The 26,734-nt window shown below is 43.6% G+C and overlaps 1 protein-coding gene across 1 annotated transcript; it reads left to right on the top strand.

Moving 5' to 3' along the window:
* Window positions 1–1,848: 1,848 nt before the first annotated feature.
* LOC124110988 lies at window positions 1,849–25,863 on the top strand. The gene is made up of 16 exons (XM_048382422.1): window positions 1,849–1,978; window positions 5,317–5,556; window positions 6,971–7,165; window positions 9,659–9,768; window positions 10,546–10,678; window positions 11,680–11,907; window positions 13,102–13,319; window positions 14,250–14,380; window positions 17,020–17,599; window positions 18,107–18,274; window positions 19,707–19,908; window positions 20,886–21,077; window positions 21,578–21,735; window positions 22,907–23,224; window positions 23,850–23,954; window positions 25,648–25,863. Exons 1-16 carry the CDS (start codon window positions 1,945–1,947, stop codon window positions 25,798–25,800), a joined length of 3,165 nt encoding a protein of 1,054 aa, XP_048238379.1. The 5' UTR covers window positions 1,849–1,944; the 3' UTR covers window positions 25,801–25,863.
* Window positions 25,864–26,734: the final 871 nt, after the last annotated feature.

Here is a 26,734-nt window from a genome sequence, read left to right as displayed (position 1 = left end):
GAGATAAATTTTAGTGTTAACCTATAAGGACAGCAAGTCGAAACAACAGCAGAACCACAATTTGTCGAATGACGTCTTTAATCTTCAGCTTTGACATTGTTTCTAGTGTGATGTCATTCCGACCTCATGTCACAATGAGATTTGAATTAAGTCAACAATGCCGTCTGGATGACTAACACAATACACTGTTGTCTTGTGACGTGATATGACCCTAGGGCACATGAACCCAGATATTTTGGCTTTCATAGGTAATAATATGTCCCTTCTATGTCCCTTCTACGAGACCGCCTCCGTGGTCTAGTGGTAGAGCGTCCGCCCGGAGAGCGTAAGGTCCGGGGTTCGATCCCCGGCCACGTCATACCAAAAGACGTTAAAAGATGGTACTTGTTGTTACCCTGTCTGGCGCTCGGCATTAAAGGGCTAAAACAAGGACTGGTCGGCTCGGAGTCAGTATACTGTGTCTGAGTGGGGTATTCATGTTAAACTGCGGCATGGTATCTCAGTGAGCTAGCACTAGTACAAGCAGCCACACAAACACATACACGTACATGCACGTCGCTATATAAGTGAAATAATCTTGGACGCGACGTTAAACCCAATTTCATCTCACCTCACCTCACCTCCCTACTACGTCCCTCCTATCGCCAATCAGATTCCACCTCTCATATATCACTTGCATTTGCTTCAAACAATTGGTTATGCCCAGTCAAGATGATCTGATCAAGTTGAAAGAAAAGTTTCACATTCCCTGCCTCACATTCACCCTGTCAATGTGGATTGTAGCACACTTTAGCAAGTTGATTAAAACATGAAAAGATTTGCTTTGCAAATCCTGCAATCCACTGAAATCTGCAGGTTGTGCCCATGTTTACGAACTGGATGGCTATTTTGTTATGTGATTTTGATTGGACTATGCACAGACTCATTAGTCCAGCTAAAATATAACTCTGCAGTTCTAGTCTAGTTCGGCAGGGTTGAAACTGGACTGGCTTCACACAATGTATCCCCTGGGGAATCTAACTGGGCCTTCAGGATGATGATAATAATAATTTGGGATGATCAACATGTATGTTGTGACCAATTTTCTCATCATCATAGCATTACATCATACATTGTTGCTCTTTGTATCAACCAGTGGTTTGCCTTCCCTAGCCTTGATAGTTTACATGTTGCTGTGAAATAGCTGGAAAATGTCTAAATGTGGTGTAAAACAATATTCACACACAAAACCTTGAATTAGGGCTTAAATGTACTACTCAAAATAAGTGAAGGACAACCAATTCTTTCATATTACTATAGTAAGCAGTCATGGTTTGACCAGGGGCGCGGGTGGCCCAGTTGCCTAAGGCACCCCGATTTGCTGTGCAGGGTTGCGTCCCTTGGACATGCCAGAAACCTATGATTATGGGTTTGAATTCCGGTTCACCTGATTATGTTTCTAGGTTTGTCAGCACCATACCCGTGATGGTGGGTTTCACCGAAGTGGTAAACGTCTGAGACCTGCATCACTTCGGCTTTCCTCCCACATTAATCTGACACAGATATAACTGGAATAATGTTAAAAGCGTTAAACCCAACTCACTCACTCACTCATGGTTTGACCCTATTATTTAATATTACTATGGCTTATCTATAGTAATATAAAAGAATCGGGTGGTCCTTGTCTTATTTTGAGTAGTATAACATCCATGACAGTGCACAGAAATCGTGATGGAAACAGCAGTAACGTCACGGAAATATAAGTGAAATGTTGAAACATCTGCAACAATGTGGCAGCTGCTCACGAGAACTAAAGACTGGTCGGTATTTACATGTGTATGTAATCTGCTGATCGTGACAGCGATTGTTTGATAAGAATGGTGGATCCGTGTGCGAAAAGCAGGGGCTGGGGTGTCCCACATACACGGAGCCGTGATTGTCTGTGATAAGGCCAGAATTACCAACATGTTCACCATGTGGAGAGCACTGCTAGTCTTAGGTACGTTCGATATTACTCGGGGTTTGTGTGCGGAGGCGGATCAAGCATGTTTAGAAAGGAGGGGCCCAAAATATCAAAATCCTCTCTCGGATAATTTTACTGCCTACCCTATACAACACTTTCAAAAGGTGTGTTGGTTTGTGTGTGTGTGGATCCCCCTCTGGTTCTTCCTATAGTGTGTAAGATGAAGGTTTTGTGTGGGACATCTACTTTGTCAGAATGAAGATCTTGGTTTTATATTCACATTTGTTTTAATGATGACCACTGACGCAAATATCCCTTGGGGAATTTCCAAATGAGGGCAGGTCCCCGGTACCCCATTCTGTTCTCTTGGGGGATTGATTGTGTGTCAACGTACCCTGACAGCATGGGAGGCTGCTCATGATATAAATCCGTTTGTCTGGTCCAGAATCTAGTATTTACACACTGCCATGATATAGCTGGACTGAGTGTGGCATTCAACAACAAATATACCAAATAAAACATGTTGATTCTGGATATGTGAAGTAAAACACACTCACTCCATCAGGTCATTGATTTAACAAATGGTTTTGAGTCCCATTTCATGGCCACAGTTATGAACCGTCCGAAGAGTGTATTTATTACTCGCCATTTATAACGTTTTTAGAATTATACTGTTGAGTGTGAGTGTTGAGTGCTACAGTACGATCGACTTGTGGAACGGGGCCTTACAGCTCAAAGTTTACAATGACGTCACAATACCCGATGACGTAATTTGTGGAATTTTGTTGCAAGATTATTCGACGAAACAATGCCATATGACGTCAGCCTAGCAACACGGTTGCTGGGGTCATCGGGTGTGCATAAGCTCCACTCAGTGATCTATCATCTCCACACGCAATGTCGTTGAATAAGCCAAGGGATGTTAAGAGCTTTCAATATTTGTTCTAGAAACGTGTTCGGAGAGTACATAAGCACGCGTTTTGGTATTACACAATGTGTAATAACACAATGTGTAATACAGCTGTATGTTTATTAAACGGGTGCTCTCTTTTCACGGGCAAGTAATAAATATAGAATACTAAACGAGCTTCCGTGTAATACCAATTTTATGAAACGAGTGAATAGCTGTGGTATCTGACGAGCGAAAGCAAGTCAGATACCACAACAATTCACGAGTTTCATAAAATTGGTTTTACACGGGAGCGAGTTTAGTATTTTATTTATTACTTGCCATTTATAACGTTTTTAGAATTATACTGTTGAGTATGAATAGGCTGACACCTACACGATCCACGGCATAGTCCATTTGAGTTTAACAGATAATACTTCAAACACGTCAAAAGTTGAAACGCATGAATTTAATACCATACAACGGTCCACCTTTAGAACTCACAAAATTATCGTATGGCTAAGACTATCGCAACTCACATACTTTAACCTAGACTAACGACTGTCGTTGCGCTACAATACGATCGCCTTGTGGAACAGGCCTTGCACCTCAAAGTTTACAATAACGTCACAATATCCGATGACGTAATTTGTGGAATTGCAAGATCCATCAGCGAAACAATGCCATGTGACGTCAGCCTAGCAACAAGGTTGCTGGGGTCATCGAGTGTGCATAAGCTCCTCTCAGTGATCTATAAACTCCACACGCAATGTCGTTGAATAAGCCAAGGGATGTTGAGAGCTTTCAATATTTGTTCGTGAAACGTGTTCCGAGAGTAATTAAGCACGCGTTTTGGTATTACACAATGTGTAATACAGCTGTATGTTTATTAAACGGGTGATCTTTTCACGGGCAAGTAATAAAGTATGATTAATGTTCAACACGGTAGCAATAGCCTGACGTGACATGTCAGTTTGGTGCATGCCAATGATTTGCCATATTTGATTTTCTGAGATATTACGCTTAGGCATGTCGTTCCAAAGACAGACTTTCAAATTGGTAAAACTTTCATATAAGAGTAATAGGAGTAAAGACGCATGAACTTATTGTAATCAAGCATGAATTTGTCTTTAGGGACCCCTTAGGTGAGCAAACGGCTCGCATGATCTCACCCGCTAGGTTGGGCAGTTAATGTGGCTACCATTCTACAGGCAGGTGATGTGTCAACACACAGCGTACCATTTGAAAATCTGAAAATTTGAAAATTTGTGTATATATACACAATGTATCAGTATTATTCAATGACATCATTCGTGTACAAAATATGGATCATAACTGTTATAACTGTATTCATTGTAAGATTCTTCAAAGTGGATGACGGCATCTGACAATACTTGTACTCAGAAGTTTCTTCAGTAATTCGTATCCCAATTGCATGGATCGATGCTCATGATGTCTGGTCCATACTAGATTTAGCTGGAATATTGCTGTGTGGCGTTGAACAACAAACATACCAAACCAAACCAATCTTCAGTACACATACAGAGTCCGCCATCTTGGAATCACAGGGTGTCCGCCTATTGTGCAGGCATTGCTTGACCGATGTTCCAGATGTTGACCGATGTTGCAGGCATTGCTTGACCGATGTTCCTGGATGCTCTTTAGCAGATGCGAAGGCCCGGGTTCGATTCCCCACATGGGTGCAATGTGTGGAGCCCATTTCTGGTGTCCGCTTCTGTGATATTGTTGGAATATTGCTAAAAGAGGCGTAAAACCATATTCACTCACTCCTCTTTGGCAGATGACACCAAGACTATATTCCTTTATCTGCACTACCTGAGTGAGTGAGTATGATTTTACACCACTTCTAGCAATGTCATGGAATGGACACCATGAAAGAGCTTCCCACATTGTACATGTTCGAAAACTACTCACGTGGTGGGATAAGCTAATGATGTAACCACAAGGTTTCCCCGCCACCGTATCACTATAACTGATGCTTACTCACATGCCCCTTCTCGGACCGCCTCCGTGGTCTGGTGGTAGAGAGTCCACCCGTAGAGCGGAAGGTCCGTGATTCGATCCCCGGCTGCGTCAAACCAAAAGACGTTAAAAGATTGAACTTGTTGTTGCCCTGCCTGGTGCTCGGCATTAAGGAGCTAAAACAAGGATCTGGTCGGCTCGGAGTCTGTATTCAGTGTCTGAGTGGGGTATTCATGTTAAACTGCGGCATGGTATCTCAGTGGGCTAGCATTATAAATCGGCATTATTCCGGACTAGTACAAGCAGCCACACACAGACACCTGCATGCACGTCGCTATATAAGTGCAATCTTAAAAGCGACGTTCAACCCCATTTCACCTCACCTCACCTCATCAATACTTAAACTCAAGGAGAGTGCTACTTGTAGAATGTATTCTGCTTTGTACTGTCAAGAGAATTAACCCTGCTCAATAATACCCAAGGTTTCTTTCATAAACTCCAGGCAGTGTTGCCACCACATCAGTGTATGGAGCTCTACCTCCGGGCTGTGTCCATCTTGAAGACCATCCGCTGGACTCTGCCAATCCGGCGTCCATCTTTGGTTCCAACAACGAGCTCACTGCAAAATCCAAACCCACCCGAGTTGGGAACCTGCGCTCCAAGGCCGCCATTCCGACACACCATTTCGCAACCAATCAGATAAAACAACACACGGTGCCTGTCAGACTGTTTCCCTATGAAGGTGAATGTCACTGTCCCATCAGGACAATCAGGGGAATACACTCATGTTGGTAACAGGTCCATGAGGGTACCAGGTCCATGAGTGTAACAGGTCCATGGAGGTAACATGTCCATGTGGGTAACAGGTCAATGAGGGTAACAGGTCCGTGTGGGTAACAGGTCCAACAGGTCCATGTGGGTAACAGGTCCATGAAGCTATAAGGTCCATGTGGGTAACAGGTCCACATGGGTAACAGGTCTATGAATGTAATATGTCCATGGAGGTAACAGGTCCATGAGGGTAACAGGTCCACATGGGTAACAGGTTTATGAGGGTAACAGGTCCACGTAGGTATTAGGTCCACATGGGTAACAGGTCCATGAGGGTAACAGGTCGACCAGGTACATTGAGGTAACAGGTCCATGTGGGTAAAAGGTCCATGAGGGTAACAGGTCCATGAAGGTAAAAGGTCCATGGGGATAATATGTCCACGTGGGTAACAGGTCCATGTAGGTAACAGTTCGACCAGGTCCATGTGGGTAACAGGTCCACATGGGTAACAGGTTCATGAGGGTAACAGGTCACCGTAGGTATTAGGTCCACTTGGGTAACCGGTCCACGTGGGTAACAGGTCCATGAGGGTAACAGGTCCATGAGGGTGACAGGTCGACCAGGTCCATGTGGCTAACAGGTCCATGATGGTGACAGGCCCATGAGGGTAACAGGTCCACGAGGGTAACAGGTCCATGAGGGTAACATGTTGATCAGGTCCATGTGGGTAACAGGTCCTTGTGGGTAACAGGTCCATGGAGGTTAGAGGTCAATTGGGGTAACTGGTCGTTGTAGGTAAAGGGTGCTTGAGGGTAACGGGTCAATGGAGGTAACAGGTCCATTTGGGTAACAGGTCCATGTGGGTAACTGGTCTATGTGGGTAAAAGGTCCATGGAGGGTACAGGTCCATTCATGGGGGTTATTACTCCAGCGGGTAATATGTTAATGAGGGTAATCATTCCATGAGATCAATAGATTAATGGGCGTAATTAGTCTAAGGGGTAATACTTTATTGATCGTAATCATTCCATTGCTTGATTTGTTTTGACTGTAAATTCTCAGCTAAATAAACATTAGTTTATTATTAGAATTTATTTCTCTAAATTAAATAGTTGTGTCATCTTTTTTTTTCACAACATGAGAAGAAATAACATTCTGATCGCACCAAAAAACAGGTGCCCACAGCACTAGACCCAGCCCTATTGTATAATGGGACGGTGGGGTAGCAGCTTTTGCTCGTCACGCCGGTTCAATTCCCCACATGGGTACAATGGGTGAAGCCGATTTCTGGTGTCCCCGCCGAGATATTGCTAAAAGCGGCGTAAAATACAACTCATTCACTATTGTATAATGGCCGACTCCTGTATGTCGAGTGTGTGTTAAGGTACGCTGGAGAACAACGGCGTCACCTATGACGCGTACACGATGGACAGATGGACAGACACCAAAAGGACGGACTTCATGGACCAACAGTCTGCATGGAAGAAGGGCGAGCCGTGGTCTCGGCTCCTTGACCTTGGCTCCAACATGAAACAGATGGTGGCAGGGCCGGACGGAAACCCCATGGGCGTGTTCGATGGTAGGTCACATGAGCAAGGGGAATGGGCGTGTTTGATGGTGGTAACATGAACAAGGGGAATGGGCATGTTTGATGGTGGGTAACATCAGCAAGGGGAATGGGCATGTTTGATGGTGGTAACATGAACAATGTGAATTGGGCGTGTTCGATGGTAGGTCACATCAGCAAGGGGAATGGGCATGTTTGATGGTGGTAACATGAACAAGGGGATTGGGCGTGTTTGATGGTGGTAACATGAACAAGGGGAATGGGCTTGTTTGATGGTGGTAACATGAACAAGGGGAATGGGCATGTTTGATGGTGGTAACATGAACAAGGGGAATGGGCATGTTTGATGGTGGTAACATGAACAAGGGGATTGGGCGTGTTTGATGGTGGTAACATGAACAAGGGGATTGGGCGTGTTTGATGGTGGTAACATGAACAAGGGGAATGGGCATGTTTGATGGTGGTAACATGAACAAGGGGATTAGGCGTGTTTGATGGTGGTAACATGAACAAGGGGAATGGGCGTGTTTGATGGTGGTAACATCAGCAAGGGGAATGGGCATGTTTGATGGTGGTAACATGAACAAGGTGAATGGGCATGTTTGATGGTGGTAACATGAACAAGGGGAATGGGCATGTTTGATGGTGGTAACATGAACAAGGGGATTGGGCGTGTTTGATGGTGGTAACATGAACAAGGGGAATGGGCGTGTTTGATGGTGGTAACATGAACAAGGCGAATGGGCATGTTTGATGGTGGTAACATGAACAAGGGGAATGGGCATGTTTGATGGTGGTAACATGAACAAGGGGATTGGGCGTGTTTGATGGTGGTAACATGAACAAGGGGATTGGGCGTGTTTGATGGTGGTAACATGAACAAGGGGAATGGGCATGTTTGATGGTGGTAACATCAGCAAGGGGAATGGGCATGTTTGATGGTGGTAACATGAACAACGTGAATGGGCGTGTTCGATGGTAGGTCACATCAGCAAGGGGAATAGGCATGTTTGATGGTGAGTAACATCAGCAAGGGGAATGGGCGTGTTTGATGGTGGTAACATCAGAAAGGGGAATGGGCATGTTTGATGGTGGTAACATCAGCAAGGGGAATGGGCGTGTTTGATGGTGGTAACATAAGCAAGGGGAATGGGCGTGTTTGATGGTGGTAACATCAGCAAGGGGAATGGGCATGTTTGATGGTGGTAACATCAGCAAGGGGAATGGGCGTGTTTGATGGTGGTAACATCAGCAAGGGGAATGGGCATGTTTGATGGTGAGTAACATCAGCAAGGGGAATGGGCGTGTTTGATGGTGGTAACATGAACAATGTGAATGGACGTGTTTGATGGTGGAAACATGAACAATGTGAATGGACGTGTTTGATGGTGGTAACATCAGCAAGGTGTGTTTGATGGTGGGTAACATCAACAATGTGAATGGGCATGTTTGATGGTGGTAACATCAAGAATGTAGCTGGGCGTGTTTGATGGTGGGTAGCATCAACAATGTAAATGGGCATGTTTGATGGTGGTAATATCAGCAATGTAAATGGGCGTGTTTGATGGTGGGTAGCATCAACAATGTAAATGGGCGTGTTTGATGGTGGGTAACATGAATAAGAGGCCAATGATCAGACGAACGATCATAATACAAACAAATCTGGGATTCTAACCCATGAACATAGCTTTGCTGGGTCTGTTTTTTATAAAGTTTGTGCAGTACTATGATGTGATGAGCCTCTGTGAGGAAGCCATGATGGTTTCGTGCAACAGTCACCCAGATTTATAAAAACTAGATACTACTGCTTGATATGACAATTCATTTTAATAACTTGTGTCAGAGACTTAGGATAAATGATTTATCCTAAGTCTCTTACACAAGTAATTAAAATCATAAATCATTTGGTTTTTCAAACAGAAAAGCTTGTACTAGTATTACATACTTGACACACACTCTGCCACTGAAGAAAACAGTCTCGGTGGTCTAGTGTTTGCCCAGAGAGCAAAATGTTTGGTGGTTCGATCCCTGGCTACGTCATACCAATAGACGATAAATGATGGTACTTGTTGTTACCCTGTCTGGAGCTAGGCATTAAGGGGCTAAAACATGGACTGGTCGGCTCGGAGTACACTATGTCTGAGTGAGGTATCCATGTTAAACTGCAGCATGGTATCTCAGTGGGCTAGCACCATAAAACCAGCATTAGTCCTTTCTAGTACAAGCAGCCACACACATAAATTCACGTCGCTAATAAACGCAATAATCTTGAACACGACGTGAAACTCCATTTCATCTCATCTCCGGAGCATTGGGGTAGCCTTGTGGTTAAAGCGTTGGCTCGTCACACCAAAGACCCAGGTTTGATTCCCCACATGGGTACAATGTGTTAAGCCCATTTCTGGTGTCTCCCGCCGTGATATTGCTGGAATATTGCTAAAAGCGGCGTAAAACCATACTCACTAACTCAAGCTCGCTCATCTTATCTCATGTTGCTGCCTGCAGGCAACTCAGGGGTGAAGGTCGGCTACAGCAACATGGGGGAACCGGTGATGACGGACTTCGGGGACTTGTACGCTAACTTCCGGTACGGAGGCGGGGGAGGCAGCATGGAGGTAAGTCAGCTGTGATCTAAATGTAATTTGTTCATATTCAGATCTGAATTATTGTGATGAACCCTTAGGATGGCTGTTATTGACACTCGTGTTTGTCCTTGCCCCGTAGTGTTAGTGACTTATGGGGTTACAGAGGCAATGTTGACAGAAATGGGTATTGGGTGTCCATGATGGTTCTGTGAATGGATATGTGACCTTTGTGTCCTGGCTGCCTGCAAAGATGGTCATTCTGGAGGCCCTTTGAATATTGGTCTTAGAATTGGTCTTCAGAAACCCATGCTTGTCATAGGAGGCGACTAACAGGATTGGGTGTTCAGGCTCGCCGACTTGCAATTGGTTGATGCTTGTCATTGTATCCCAATTGTGTATGTTGTTACCCTGTCTGGCGCTGGACATTAAGGGGCTAAAACAAGGACTGGTCGGCTCGGAGTCAGTATACTGTGTCTGAGTGGGGTATTCATGTTAACTGCGGCATGGTATCTTAGTGAGCTAGCACTATAAATCGGCATCAGTCCGGACTAGTACAAGCAGCCACACACACACACACGTGCATGCACGTCGCTATATAAGTGCAATAATCTTGGACGCGACGTTAAACCCAATTTCACCTCACCTCACCAATTGTGTAGATTGATGTTCATGATATCAATCACTTGATTGTCTGGTCCAGACTCAATAATTTACAGACCGCCGTCATATAGCTGGAAAATTGGTGAGTAGGACGTTAAACAGCAAACAAACAAACCTCCATGTTTAACACTGTTACACTTACAACAGGTGCCCCTCGTCCGTGGTGCCACCCTGCTGACACACATCATGCACACAGCTAACCCCGTCATCACACCCTACTGCCTCAGTTCAGTCAATGGGAAGTCGGTCAACAAGTTCCACTGCCCAATGGAAAACTCAGGTAAATTTTAAGACAATCTTTAGAAAGCAGTCTTGTTTGGTTAAGAAAGAGCTTGGAGTTGTAGAATTAAAATGTACACAATATAGCTGCGATTATTCTTTTTCCTGAAATATTCTGAATATGGCTGGTTTTCAAAACCGTCCTTGATTCCTTTAGCTTGGGGGCAGGGTTTTATCTGGTTTTATCTCTGAGAGAAAATACTTTTGGTTACTTTGGGTTCAGGTCAGAATATAACAGTTCTAGTCGTCTTATTTGTTGGTAAAATTAAAGAAAGATACTGCTATCCATAAACCTCCTTTGCATGCACGTATAGGTGTCAGTGTTGCACAGTTTCTGGTGTTGCGTGGTGTAGCTCAGTGGGCTAGCTAATTTGTCAAAGTGTTTGCAATTGTCTGACCCAGCCTCGTGTATTTACATCCTGAATCCTTGAATATTGTTGAGTGCAGTGTTTGAGTTGGGTATTCATGTTAAACTGCAGCATGGTACCCCAGTGGGCTAGCACTACAAAAGCAGCATTAGTGCAGACTAGTACAAGCAGCCACACACATACCCACATGTGCATTCACATTCATGTCAGTTTATAGTATGGAACCCCATTTCATCTCCTCTCTGGCGGGTACAATGTACACCCACGTGGGTACAATGTGTGAAGCCCATTTCTGGTGTTGTTGAAGGGCAGATTCAGCATTTTTTAAAGGGAGGGTTCCAAAATATAGAAATCCTCTCTGTCAATGTTACTGCCTACAACATAGCACATTTGGTTTTCAAGAGAGCAGTGGGGAGGGGCAGATAGACCCCCTGGACACCCCAACCCCCACCTCTGGATCCGCCTATCTAGTTTCAACAACCAAACAAAAACAAAGTGTCATGTGAAGTCAATTCCCCTGCTGTGATATTGCTTGTATATTGCTTGAATATTGCTTGAACATTGCTTGAACATTGCTCGAATATTGCTTGAATATTGCTAAAGTCAGCGTAAAGCTCCCTCTCTCACTGTCCAGCTAGGGACGGCGGCAGCGGCTACTTGGAGGGGTCCTGCCACGGCAGCACGCTGACCATCAAGGTGCACAGCACCAAGCCCATCCTGGACATCAGCAAGTTGCAGTGGGCAGCCGAGAGGAAGTCCACCTGGTCCAGTGGGCAGCATGGCATGCATACATGTGACCACACCCACTGCCAGAGTCTCGATGGAGGGAAGACCGTCCAGATCACCATCTCCGGTGCATCAGGTGGGAACACTGCACCATAAACATGCGTTTCTAGAAGTGTTGGCAGTAATATGTGTTTGGTAATTTGTGAAAGCAAGAGGGTTCAAAAGAAACATTTTACTGCCACCAAACACTAAATAACACCATCAAATATGAAAACCCATAATGTGTAACATTGTAATACAAACACCATGCAAAATGCTTTTAGTCTTCCTGTGGGTAAATGATGTCATTTTGGATGAACAATGGAATTTGAAGATGGTAGCCATATTGAATATGTAACTTTTGCCCAGTTTTTCAGTCATATTTGTTTGCTTGTTAGTTTGTTGTTTTACGCCGCACTCAGCAATATTCCAGCTATATGACGGCGGTCTGTAAATAATCGAGTCCAGACCAGACTATCCAGTGATTGACATCATGAGCATCGATCCACGCCATTGGAATACTATGTAATGCATGAACCAAGTCAGTCTGACCACCCGATCATGCCAGTCGCCTCTTTCGACAAGCATAGTAACCAGTTACGGCAAGCGTGGGTTGCTGAAGACCTATTCTACCACGAATCTTCACAGGTCCATTCATTTTGGTGTCTTATTAGGGGGTAGCATAGTGGTTAAAGCATTCACTTGTCATGCCAGGGGCCCAGGTTCGAATCCCTACATGGGTACCTTGTGTGAAGCCCCTTTGTGGTGTCCCCCGCTGGAATATTGCTAAAAGTGACGTAAAACCAAACTCACTCACTCAGTTTATGAAATGCATAATGTATATGCACAAAAGCAAATGTCATTTTGTTTTTGTACTTAGATATATGGCAAAACACTAACCTTTGATCTTCAAGTAACACTGCAGATGTCATGGCAATTTTGTAGAACATATCTCCTTTACCTTCTATTCATCTAATTATTCAAATAAATGTGTAAATGTCCTTTCTGCATATTCCTGCTTCCTCTTGAAAGTCCATTCTGATCAAAAGTGGGGCGGTCGGGTAGCCTAGTGGTTAAAGCGTCCGCTCGTCACGCCGAAGACCCGGGTTCGAATCCCGACATGGGTACAATGTGTGAAGCCTATTTCTGGTGTCCCCCGCCGTGATATTGCTGGAATATTGCTAAAAGCGGCGTAAAACCAAACTCACTCACTCACTCTGATCAAAAGTTGAAAATTCCAGAAAATTCCAGTGAGCTACAGAACATTATGTTTCTATTTTCTTTCACACAGGCGCAATGAGTTTTGCGGTGAATTACATTGGCCACTACGTGCTGCCCTGGGCTTGGGGGGACCACCCCATGGAGGCCACCTGCTCGGGGGCGGGGAAGCGAGATGACCGCCAGCGGAGGGGTCCGGAGGACATCTCCATGACAGCACAATGTGATGCGCACAGGAATCTTGTCATTCATGTCGATGTTGCTGGTAATAATATTCCTGGCATCAACAAGGTGTGTTTGATCTCAGTATCTACTACATGGATTAAAAATGTATCTCAGCTCAAAAGCTCACAAATGAAAAGAAATACCGCATATTGCACCAATCAGTTGATTGGATTAATGATTAATTACTAGATTATAACTCTCTGAGTCCTAATTAACATGGTTCTTTAAAAAATATCTTGCTATCATAACTTTGATTTTTTTTAAAATTATTTGATGATAATGCCTCTGTAATAGTTTATTTGTATCTCTTTCTTTGTCATACTCTCACAGGCCTTACCCAGGATGCTGGGTTGATCATTTCTGTAACCATAGTAACAGAGACTCGGAAATGAAAAATAATAATCATTTAACATTTAAATCAACTCTACAAGAACCTTGATGAATTATTTAAATATTTTGTACATAAAAATGACTGATAAAAACTCTATAATTTCAAAAGGTAGTTTTAAGGTAAATGTTATATGTTCTCTTTGGAGGTACGTGGAAGTATCCTACACACCAGGTATAAAACATGGCCAACAAAATAAAAAATCAGCTCTACAACAAAAACTTGATGAATATTTAAATCTGCCTCCTTTATATACGTATCAGACTCTTATATTATCCAATTCTTATTTCAACTGAATAGTTCAAATGCTTTTGCATCTATATATCTGTTCTCCAATCATACTATTTCCTCAAGATGAACATCTGGTCTCTGAAATGGACCATTTTACAGAAAGAAAAGTTAAAGTTTAGTTATAAAATATAATAAAAAGCAGCCCAGATATTTACAGATGGTACTACCATAATCTAGACTTGCAAAATATTATAGACTTGCATTGGCTGTATTGCATATAATTGTTTCAGGTACTGTATGACAGACTAAATTTCCTCCAAAATAGATAAATAACTTGATCTCTTGGTTTCACCACTTTATTTTGTTCCACAATTCAGCTGCAGTACGCTGCTGAAGACGAGGCCCACTGGAAGCCTGCCCCACCGATGCACACTTGTCAGACAAGCACCTGCACCAGGTCTGGGTCAGTCATCACCATCAGGACCAAAGTCTCCGCCAGTGTTGTCAAGTATGTGGGTCTTGTGTGGAGTAATCCTGTACCTAGAACAAGGCTGATGGGCCAGTAGGTCTGCTATATCTATCAGCAGTAATATGGCACAGCAGAGATCTCTGTATAGCCAGATGAACCACAGCAGAGATCTCTGTATGGTCAGATGAACCACAGCAGAGATCTCTGTATGGCCAGATGAACCACATCAGAGATCTCTGTATGGACAGATGAACCACAGCAGAGATCTCTGTATGGCCAGATGAACCACAGCAGAGATCTCTGTATGGCCAGATGAACCACAGCAGAGATCCCTGTGTGGCCAGATGAACCACAGCAGAGATCTCTGTATTGCCAGATGAACCACAGCAGAGATCTCTGTATGGCCAGATGAACAACAGCAGAGATCTCTGTATGGCCAGATGAACCACAGCAGAGATCTCTGTATGGCCCGATGAACCACAGCAAAAATCTCTGTATAGCCAGATGAACCACAGCAGAGATCTTTTTATGGCCAGAGGAACCACAGCAGAGATCTCTGTATGGCCAGATGAACCACAGCAGAGATCTCTGTATGGCCAGATGAACCACAGCAGAGATCCCTGTGTGGTCAGATGAACCACAGCAGAGATCTCTGTATAGCCAGATGAACCACAGCAGAGATCTCTGTATGGCCAGATGAACCACAGCAGAGATCTCTGTATAGCCAGATGAACTACAGCAGAGATCTCTGTATGGCCAGATGAACCACGGCAGAGATCACTGTATGGCCAGATGAACTACAGCAGAGATCTTTGTATGGCCAGATGAACCACAGCAAAGATCTCTGTATGGCCAGATGAACCACAGCAAAGATCTCTGTATGGCCAGATGAACCACAGCAGAGATCTCTGTATAGCCAGATGAACCACAGCAGAGATCACTGTATGGCCAGATGAACTACAGCAGAGATCTCTGTATGGCCAGATGAACCACAGCAGAGATCTCTGTATGGCCAGATGAACCACAGCAGAGATCTCTGTATAGCCAGATGAACCACAGCAGAGATCTCCGTATGGCCAGATGAACCACAGCAGAGATCTCAGTATAGCCAGATGAACCACAGCAGAGATCTCAGTATAGCCAGATGAACCACAGCAGAGATCTCCGTATAGCCAGATGAACCACAGCAGAGATCTCTGTATAGCCAGATGAACCACAGCAGAGATCTCCGTATGGCCAGATGAACCACAGCAGAGATCTCCGTATAGCCAGATGAACCACAGCAGAGATCTCCGTATGGCCAGATGAACCACAGCAGAGATCTCTGTATAGCCAGATGAACCACAGCAGAGATCTCTGTATTGCCAGATGAACCACAGCAGAGATCTCAGTATAGCCAGATGAACCACAGCAGAGATCTCCGTATAGCCAGATGAACCACAGCAGAGATCTCCGTATGGCCAGATGAACCACAGCAGAGATCTCTGTATAGCCAGATGAACCACAGCAGAGATCTCTGTATGGCCAGATGAACCACAGCAGAGATCTCAGTATAGCCAGATGAACCACAGCAGAGATCTCCGTATAGCCAGATGAACCACAGCAGAGATCTCAGTATAGCCAGATGAACTACAGCAGAGATCTCTGTATAGCCAGATGAACTATGGCAGAGATCTCAGTATAGCCAGATGAACCACAGCAGAGATCTCAGTATAGCCAGATGAACCACAGCAGAGATCTCAGTATAGCCAGATGAACCAAAGTTCTTCTCAATATTCAGACAGATGAACCAACAGTGTTTTTTTATATATATATACAGACAGTACTATATTGCAGATAGTATGCAATAACATATTCCACATAATAAGTGCCCTTGGAGCTCTCAAAATTAGAGATAGGAGATATGAAATTTACAATCCTTCTTTTTTTTTTCACACCAAAATTATATTCTAATAAGAATATAATTTTGGTGTGAAAAAAAAAAGAAGGATTGTAAATTTTGTAGTTTATGCTGACAGCCTGAAATGATACAAAAGAAAAGTATGTGCGTATCATACATGACAGATATATTTTCCAGAATTCAATTGCCAATAATTAAGGGTGCATATAACACACGAGTGCGTATTATACACGAATAAATAAGTCTTGTGTACATTGATCAATCCGAAGGGGTGCTAATTTGGATTGTTCACGAGCCAATATATTAGCAAATATCGACGTATTAGACCGGGGCGCCTATTATGTCGAATATGGTACATGGAAAATCAAACATTAAATTCAGATCATTTCATTATTTTTGTTCAAAAACTCCCTACAGATCTGGTTATTCTGAAAATCATCATCTGAACAACTGTCACCCTCATTTCAATGTCCCAGTCGTCCAAGGCATGCAATTCACTGTGCAGAGTTGCATCCCTTTGGCACACCAGAAACCTATGATTTTACATTTTAACCCTGATTCACCCCAAATATGTTTGTAGGTTTGTCAGCACCAAACCCGTGCTTGTGGGTTTTACCAAAGTGGTTAACTTCTGAAACCTGCATCACTTCGGGCGTTCCTCTCACATTTAGATGTCATTCCGTGATATAACTGAAACACTGCTCGAGGCAGCGTTAAGCCAAACTGACTCACTCACTCATTGTACAGTGGTTAAGTAATCAATATCATATTTTCACAGCCTTGCCCTGAACATCATTGGCTATACCACCCTGCCCCACCAGCAATGGATTGCCAGCCCCTATGTCGTACACTGCCCCGGGACCCAGGTCTCCAGTGGGAAGACTTCCACAAACCCGGGACATCAGAACACGCCAGCACCGGCTTCACCAGCTCCATCTCACCACACCAACAACAACCACCAAACTGTAACACTGGCCCAGAACACCAAGTTCTTGATGGAACTCGACGAACCCGGTGACAGCGTGCCCAAGCAGACGCGAAAGTTTGTCGTGTTTTTCTCATCTCCAGTGAAGGCAAACGTCAACTCGGGCACAAGTTCTATCACATTCGAGCCTGTGCATGGTGGAAAGTACAGCGGACTTGTGCAGCTGGGATATCTTGGGGCGGGTCCAAGGGGAGACAACTCTCAATCAAATTATCTTGATTCGTATACAGGGCGTTACTCCTACAAACCATCAACCTCTTACTGTGTGAATGACGCACAGCAAAAGGTATTTGCCAGTTTTGATTGGAACCCTCATGGAGCAGACGGTCACCCATCAAATGGAGACCTTCTCATGGTCGCCATGCCTCATCACGTGAGAAAACAATACATTGTCTTTAAAACAACAAATTGACAGTTCAGGGATTGACCATTTCAAATTCTGAAGAAGGCCTCGATTTTTTGTTTGAGTTATTTTTTTTCACACAATCTGTTGTCTCTGAAGGAGATGAACAACTGTTTTTGAACAGCACCTTTTTAAAAAAACACACCCATCATGCTTTTAAAAATGGAATTATATTATGATATGTAATTGGACATTCAATATTTATTTTTCTAATCCATCAAACATAAAGCGGTATGACAAATAAGATAAAATAAAACTAGTTATAATCTGTTTTATGGTAATGGCTTTTGGTTCACACAGTAAAAATAAGAAATATATTTTATGGTAATGGCTTTTGGTTCATACAGTAAAAAAAAAGAAATATAAAATCTACCAATAGTCTTACAATTCAAGAGGCTGAGGGTAGCTCAGGATACAGAGAGGAGCAAAGATCTTGTCCCAGCGTTCAGATTCAGATTACAGATATCTGTCTTTCAGTCCTTCATCCTACAGAAGCATTTCAGCAATCATCTGCACAGCACTCCGTACGGATTCAAGGGCTACAAGGGGGCAGACTGGCTCCTAGAAATGGATGCTCCAAGAGCCAGCATGGAGCCGGATCCTTCAGGAGTAAATCGAGTCAAGAGTAACTCACATCAGAAAAAGGTGGGACTTCACATCCACAGGATTTGGAGGTGCATTGTCCACCTCAATTGTGGTAATGGAGAATATTGCCTTTGTGTCTTTTGATATCAAATAACACAAATTAATTTAACAGTTTAACAAGTCAATTTAAGTTTGAAACTCCGAGACTTGCCAAGCAGTTTTATACTTTTAGGGCTGGGATGGTTAACTCTGGTACTCGGGTCGGGTGGGTTCTGATGGAGGACTGGGGCACCCACAATACTCCCGGGGCTCGTGGTTAGTCACGTGATATATTACTTTTACTATGCTACCCTTGACTTTCTCAATCACACAATCACTCATTAGCCTGTTAACATATCTAACTGTTAAATTACATCCCCCCACCAAAAAAAAAAATAAAAATAAAAAATAAAAAAAATAAATAAATAAATAAATAAATAAATAAATAAATAAATAAATAAATAAATAAATAGAATAAATAGAATAAAATAAGTCAAACTTTTTTAACAACTTGAATCAAATTTGCCTTTACTTGTCCCTCTTTAAAACTTCAGTTCAGGCAAAAACAACAAAACTCCATGGTTACACTACAATTCATAATGTTCGCATTTTTCTCTGACTTTAATATGTTTAATTAAAAATAAACCTTCATTGAACTTCAGTTTATGCATGATAAGATCACTTTATACATGTTGCTAACTAGTTTGGACCAGAGCTCCAGTAAAACAATTCCCAATCGGACATTTTCTACTCAACTCGTGCGACCTACTGTGGGTACCTGGGTAGAGTCGGGTAATAGGGGTCGTGTAGTCTGGTAAAAGGTGACTATGTTTGTTGTAAGAGGCGACTAACGGGATCGAGTGGTCAGGCTCCCTGACTTGCTTGATGCATGTCATCGTATCCCAAATGCGTGGATCAATGCTCATCACATCAATCACTAGATTGTTTGGTTCAGACTCGATTATTTACAGACCGCCATCATATAGCTGGAATATTGTTTAATGCGGCGTTAAACAACAAACAAAGAAACAAACAAAATTGGGTTGGGTTTTAGGGGTTAGTGTTCCCGGGTAGTATATTTGGACTCGTCCCAGCCCTATTGCTTGGGCTACAAGATTCGTACAAATAGAGTTAATGAAGACCCGTGAAGTTCCAGGGTAGAATAGGTCTTCAGTAACCCATGCTTGCCGAAAAAAGCGACTATGCTTGTCGGGTGGTCAGACTTGCTGACTTGGTTGATGCATGTCATCGTATTCCAATTGCGTGAATCAATGCTCATGATGTCAATCACTGGATTGTCTGGTCCAGACTCGATTATTTACAGACCACTGTCATAATGCTGGAATATTGGTCAGTGCGGCGTTAAACAACAAACAACAAAAACAAGAGTTATTGGAATGACTGTTAGTAGCACAGGAATGAAGGACAACATAATGAATTGTGTTTGTTTCAGGACGTTGTAGATGCCATTGGGCGCGATGCAAAGGATGTGAACTTGAATGCTGTGTGTGCCCACTCCGACAGCTACAATGTTGGCAAGGCCATAGGCATGGTGGCGCGGCTTGCCAGTATCTCCCGAGCATTCGGCACCCACCATTACACAAGCCTAGACACCTCTATCAAGTCCTGCCTGGAGAAATGGCTGCGTGTTGATGGTAGGTGGCCACTTGCTGTGTGATTTGACCTGGAGTTCTGTTATAACGTCATTGACATCTCATCCCATTCAGAGTTGCGTCCCAGGATCTAGTTGATTGGTTCAAATCCCAGATTCACCACAAAATATAAATTGCTTGTGATTCCCTGGCATTTGATTGGTTAACCAACAATTTTTTTTGTATTGATGTCTCCATAAACAAACCCAAAAATAGGCCACGCCCACTAGCGGTCTACTGCTTTCTGATTGGCTTATACTAGAATGGGCAGGGCATGTAGGGATCTTTGTGATATCCTTTTTTTCCCTATATAATGAAGTGGCGGCTTGTGCTGTTTTTGAGAAGCTTTATGGGCATGTGGGGCGGGATGTTCCTCCGAGCTTTATATACTGAACATGTTCGTTTACATTTTAATTTTCTCTAGTGTCACCCTTGCCAGCACACACAATATTCAGATCCACCTTCACCTGTTTTGTTCATACAAATCGGGGCGGTCGGGTAGCCTAGTGGTTAAAGCATTTACTCATCACGTCGAAGACCTGGGTCGATTTGTGAGTGAAGCCCATTCCTGGTGTCCCCTGTCGTAATATTGCTGGAATATTACTAAAAGCGGCGTAAAACCATTCTCACTCATACAAATCAGTAAACCATTAGAAACACTCATTGCCCTAACCGTGAAGATCCGGGGTAGAATATGTCTTCAGCAACCCATGCTTGCCGTAAAATGCGATTATGCTTGTCGTAAGAGGTGACTAACGGGATCTGTTGGTCAGAATCACTGAATTGCTTGAGGCATGTCATCGTATCCCAATTGCATGGATCCATGCTCATGATGTCAATCAGTGGATTGTCTGGTCCAGACTTGATTATTTATAGACCGCCGTCATATAGCTGGAAGATTGCTGAGTGCGGCGTTAAACAACAAACAAACAAACAACAACAACAACAACAACAACAACACTCATTTCCCTGACAACCAGACTCCCTGGAGACCAAGTGGAAGTTCCACTATGATAATGTGTGGGGAGGGATGTTCCTCCGAGGTACTGACGGCGACCTTGGGTTCGGCACTGACTACGGCTTCCCCTACTACAACGACCACCACTTCCACCTTGGCTACTTCCTGTACGCCGCGGCCTACTATGTGAAGCACAATCGCAGCTGGGGGCAGGGTAAGCGAAACATAAATACAGCATATCACTGTTATGCTGTCACAGGATTTAATTATCAACAGAGCGGCTGACATGTTTTAAGGGAACGGCCAGTTTGTATTTAAATATATGGCATTTGAGTTGTGTTTTTCTCCTTTCTTTAAGAAGACATACGAGGTGTAATGGTCAAAATGTTTATTTCCATTTCCTATCAGTAATGATAGCTTAAATGGTTAAGGAGGTATAAAATCTGGTTATTTGTCCACCAGTTGGTTACTGCATATAACAACAATATTTACATTATTGTCAAATGTACATGCCATTGTGAACAAGCCCAACCATATATGATATTGCTGTATTGTGAAGTTAGCATGTTAACTTACGGAAATTATAGGTAAGCGTGTTAACTTACAGAAATTTCATGACATCAATCACTGGATTGTCTGGTCCGGTCAGTTAAGAAAACTGAGATAAGGTACTCTTCTTTTCACGGCAAATGTGGGATGTTTCTTTACCTTTAGCCCACAAGGACCGCCTGTATGCCATTGCACGTGATGTTGGTAATCTTAGCCCAAAGGACACTCGGTTTCCCATCGCCCGTCACAAGGACATCTACACGGGTTTCTCCTGGGCGACAGGCGTTGTGCCCGGTGAGAGACAGGAGGAATCTGCCTCTGAGGTAAGTGTTAAACTGAGTGGGATGCACTGGTTGGGAAACACGGGTTTCTCCTGGGCGACAGGTGTTGTGCCCGGTGAGAGACAGGAGGAATCTGCCTCTGAGGTAAGTGTTAAACTGAGTGGGATGCACTGGTTGGGAAACACGGGTTTCTCCTGGGCGACAGGCGTTGTGCCTGGTGAGAGACAGGAGGAATCTGCCTCTGAGGTAAGTGTGACTGAGTGGGATGCACTGGTTGGGAAACACGGGTTTCTCCTGGGCGACAGGCGTTGTGCCTGGTGAGAGACAGGAGGAATCTGCCTCTGAGGTAGGTGTGACTGAGTGGGATGCACTGGTTGGGAAACACGGGTTTCTCCTGGGCGACAGGCGTTGTGCCTGGTGAGAGACAGGAGGAATCTGCCTCTGAGGTAAGTGTGACTGAGTGGGATGCACTGGTTGGGAAACACGGGTTTCTCCTGGGCGACAGGCGTTGTGCCTGGTGAGAGACAGGAGGAATCTGCCTCTGAGGTAAGTGTGACTGAGTGGGATGCACTGGTTGGGAAACACGGGTTTCTCCTGGGCGACAGGCGTTGTGCCCGGTGAGAGACAGGAGGAATCTGCCTCTGAGGTAAGTGTGACTGAGTGGGATGCACTGGTTGGGAAACACGGGTTTCTCCTGGGCGACAGGCGTTGTGCCTGGTGAGAGACAGGAGGAATCTGCTTCCGAGGTAATTGTTAAACTGAGTGGGATGCACTGGTTGGGAAACACGGGTTTCTCCTGGGCGACAGGCGTTGTGCCCGGTGAGAGACAGGAGGAATCTGCCTCTGAGGTAAGTTTTAAACTGAGTGGGATGCACTGGTTGGGAAACACTGGTTTCTCCTGGGCGACAGGTGTTGTGCCTGGTGAGAGACAGGAGGAATCTGCCTCTGAGGTAAGTGTGACTGAGTGGGATGCACTGGTTGGGAAACACGGGTTTCTCCTGGGCGACAGACACTGTGCCAATCAAATGATAAGTGACTGTATTGGAGATAAGTGTTAAGCTTGGTGTGATTCACTGGTTTCTTAGGCTGTAGGCAGTTTAATTGGTAGACAAGTAGAGCCTGTATTAGAGATAAGTTTTTAAATTTAAAGTCTTTAACAAGTGAATAAAAACCAGTTCTTGACTCGTGATAATTCTTTGTACGATCTTCCCAGGGTATCAACTGTTACCATGGTCTGTCAGCACTGGGCGACGCGTTCAACGACGCCAACTTGAAACACTCCGGTCAGGTCCTGTTAGCTATGGAGCTTCTCTCGGTGCGCGAGTACTGGCAAGTTCGACAGCACAACCGCGCCCACTTCCCACAGGCCTTCCAGAAGACTGGCGTCGTTGGTCAGATTGCTGAAAACGCCTTCTACGTCTACACCTTGGATTGGGCATGTGACCCAAACAAGTTTCCCATGAGGCATGGCTGCCTTGTTGGGATACAGATCATCCCCCTCACGGCTGTATCTAAGTTCTGGGTGGACAAGGTGGGGAGTCTTCCTGTATAGTGTGTGTACGTTCTATTTAAGAAATAGACGACGAGAGGGAGTAGTTTATCGTACACTAAAACACTGCATGGAGAATAAACCATGAGGGGTGCAGGGACCCTCTCTCTTGGGAGTTGCATCCATGTATTATAAAATTGGCATTAGTCCGGACTAGTACAAGCAGACAGGCAGACACAGACAGACACAGACAGACACAAAAAGAAAACACACACACACACACACACACACACACACACACACACACATATTATAAGTGCAACAACCGTGAACGCAACATCAAACCCCATTTGACCTCACCTTATTTATGCCAGGAATAAAACATGACTTCGTCAAAACCGAAGAGGAGTGTTTTTATTCGACTTATGAACTGTCAGACACAGTATACTGACTCCGAGTTGACCAGTCCTTGTTTTAGCCCCTTAATGCCGATAGCCATGCAGGGTAACAACAAGTACAATCTTTTGACATGACACGGGGATCGAAACCCAGACCTTCCACTCTTCAGGCAGACACTCTACCACTAGACCACGGAGGCATAATTAAGACTATGAGACAATACACTTGTTAACAGTTGTGTACCAACTAAGTTGTCTCCCCTTTACAGGAGTGGGCCCATAGCATCCAGCAGACGTGTGAGTGGGCGATCGACCCCCAGTCCGCCCCGGACTACAAGTACACCGACCCCACCGACATGAGGCAGCTGGGCGTGGTCAGTAGCTCACAGTATCACTCTAGATCTGGGATACACCAAATATACTCATACTTAATACCATACGTGTTGATGAATATATGAAGAATTACTCATATTCAAGAGATATCAGATTGGTTCGATGCACAAACGAACATACTATTATGTTGTGTGAACTGACGCTCATGAACACATCACATGTGACGTCATAGATTCATGACTCGAGATGCACCATTTGTCTCCTGCAGAATTAGCGTGTTAAGTTTGGAAATCACATGCAGCATATCGTGATAAGAATAAAGACACTCTGTGGTAACACTTGACTGATTGTAAGATTTGTCATTAAGCAGTACACATTGGAAACATCTCTTCTTAATGTACATACTTCTCTATATGTTTCTATGGTTCATGTTTCTTTTGGTGGTGCGTATATTTGACCTCAATTATGACCAAAAAAGTAGGGAATATGCTGCTCTAACTAAGAAAACACCTTGTCAGACTGTCATCATAATGCTAATGAACGAAAATAATCCTGTTCATTCTGTATAACTCAAGTAAGAATAAATAAATTGCAAGTGATTCCATGGCGTTTGATTGGCTAACCAAGCAATTTCTTATGCGTTTATGTTCCCATTAACTGAAAGAAAAATAGGCTACGCCCAGTCGACTGGCGGTCTACTGTTTCCTGATTGGCTGATAATAGGGTGGGCGTGGCTTGGGTTGGATTAGAGGAGTTCACCCTGAGATACCTATTTTGTAAATGTGGAGTTACCTTATTCACCGTAATAAGCATTCTCCTCCAATAAGCACCCCTTAACTTCTAGGCCAACGTGTAGGTAATTTGTATGAGCTTCTTCTTAGACTGAAAAGTATGACAGTCCACATTTTTGTTTGGATATTACAAATTATTTTCTCAAAATAAACAGCAGACATATATTAATTGCCAAATAACTTTTATCAAAATTTTGTTACTTTCACTGATGTTTCACAAAGTTTTTTTCACTCTGCTGGATCTTGGAAAATGAATATATTTTGTTGTGTATAGTTTTGATAATCGCTACCCACTGGCAAATACTGGTGCTAAAAGAGGGACCAGGCCTAACAAGCTGGATTCAAGTCTGTAAAAGCTTTGCGTTATCTTCTGTCAACTCAGAATTTATGATGAATACCCAAATAATGGTTAATTACCCAAAGTACGCAGAGAAAATGTCTCCATTTCAAACATGAAATACAACATCTAAACTCGACCCGTGCGGGGTAGAATAGGTCTTCAGCAACCCATGCTTTCATAAAAGGCGATTTTGCTTGTCGTAAGAGGCGATTACAGGATCGGGTGGTCAGGCCCGCTGACTTGGTTGATGCATGTCATCGATCCCAATGGCGTGGATCGATGCTCATGTTGTCAATCACTGGATTGTCTGGTCCACACTCGATTACATACAGACCGCAGTGAGATAGCTGGAATATTGCTGAGTGCTGCGTTAAACAACAAACAGACATCTAGACCTAGATGAAAAATGACAGTCAGTGGTTAGTTCATTCAGCAAACAAAATTGATTTTACCAATATATCACAGCTGGGGACACCAGTAATGGTACCACGTCAGAGTCAAAGCCAGGTATTCAGCTTGCCGAGGTATTGCCTTCTCCACATAACTACTCTATCACTGATTCATCAATAAACTCAAAAGTGACATTTCTCCTCTGTTGGGCAGGGTTGGAAGGCATTCTGTCATGCAGGTCTATCTCCCATGGACGCCGCACACCAGACCGCTGCCGCCAACTACCTCCGGGATAAATCAGCCAACAACCTCGTCGGTGGCACCGGCGCCGCCAGCACCCTTCTCTTTATCTACGCTGCGACATAGTCGGATTGTAAATATGTAACCTTCATGTACAGTTTCACCAACAATAAAGTATTTCATTTTGAACATTGTAGTCAGCTTGTGTTGTTATGCCAGAACTTAGCACAACCTGCTTTGATTTTAGGTATGACAGTGATGTTTGTTTCTTTCTTGTTTAACGCCTCACTCAGCAATATTCCAGCTACATGTATATGGCGGCAGTCTGTAAATAATAGATGTGTGGTCCAGACAATCCAGAGATTGACATCATGAGCATCGATCCACGCAATTGGGATACGATGACATGAATCAACCAGGTCAGCGAGCCTGACCACCAGATCCCGTTAGTCGCCTCTTATGACAAGCATGGTCGCCTTTTGCGGCAAGTATGGGTTGCTGAAGACCTATTCTATCCCAGATCTCCAAGGACCAATATAACTGAAACAAGGACAGTTAGGAGTGATTGAGCGAGTTGGTTTTAACACCGCTAACACAGTATTTCAGTTATATCATTAATGTGGAAGGTGTACCACTTAATGAAACCCACGAGCATGGGTATACAACTCTGCACAGCAAATTGAGGTGCCCTAGACGACTTGTCCCCCTTGACAGTTAGGAAGATTCTTTTTTGTTGTCATGAAATCAGCCAATGTGATTCCACCACATTCTCAAGTCTCACTGACTTTTCATGGTGGATGAGTGACAGTGCTGTCAAATAAACAAACAGGAAATGAAAGTTCAATAATTATGAAAAATTTATTCCATTCCTTTTATAGTTCATAGTCACACTGAAACATGAACACTAGATGATTTATGTAAAATTGAGACTTTATAGTCAAACATAAAGAGATAAGAAATATTTCTATTTGATTTACTGAACATAATATTTTTTATGACTATTTTATTCACTAGTCAAGCAGTATAAAATATATAGTCAAAGTTATCATAAAAAAAACTT

This window comes from Haliotis rufescens, unplaced genomic scaffold (assembly GCF_023055435.1).
Source record: "Haliotis rufescens isolate VD_foot unplaced genomic scaffold, xgHalRufe1.0.p SCAF_4, whole genome shotgun sequence".
Classification (NCBI taxonomy): Eukaryota; Metazoa; Mollusca; class Gastropoda; order Lepetellida; family Haliotidae; genus Haliotis; species Haliotis rufescens.
Note: the sequence above shows the minus strand (reverse complement) of the source record. Positions and strands in the feature narration are given on the sequence as shown.

Coding starts and splice junctions, on each gene's coding strand:
- LOC124110988 (XM_048382422.1), top strand. CDS start 1,945: ATGTTCACCATGTGGAGAGCACTGCTAGTCTTAG. Junction 10,679..11,679: donor CTGCCCAATGGAAAACTCAG/GTAAATTTTAAG, acceptor CTCACTGTCCAG/CTAGGGACGGCGGCAGCGGC. Junction 21,078..21,577: donor CAATCGCAGCTGGGGGCAGG/GTAAGCGAAACA, acceptor CTTTACCTTTAG/CCCACAAGGACCGCCTGTAT.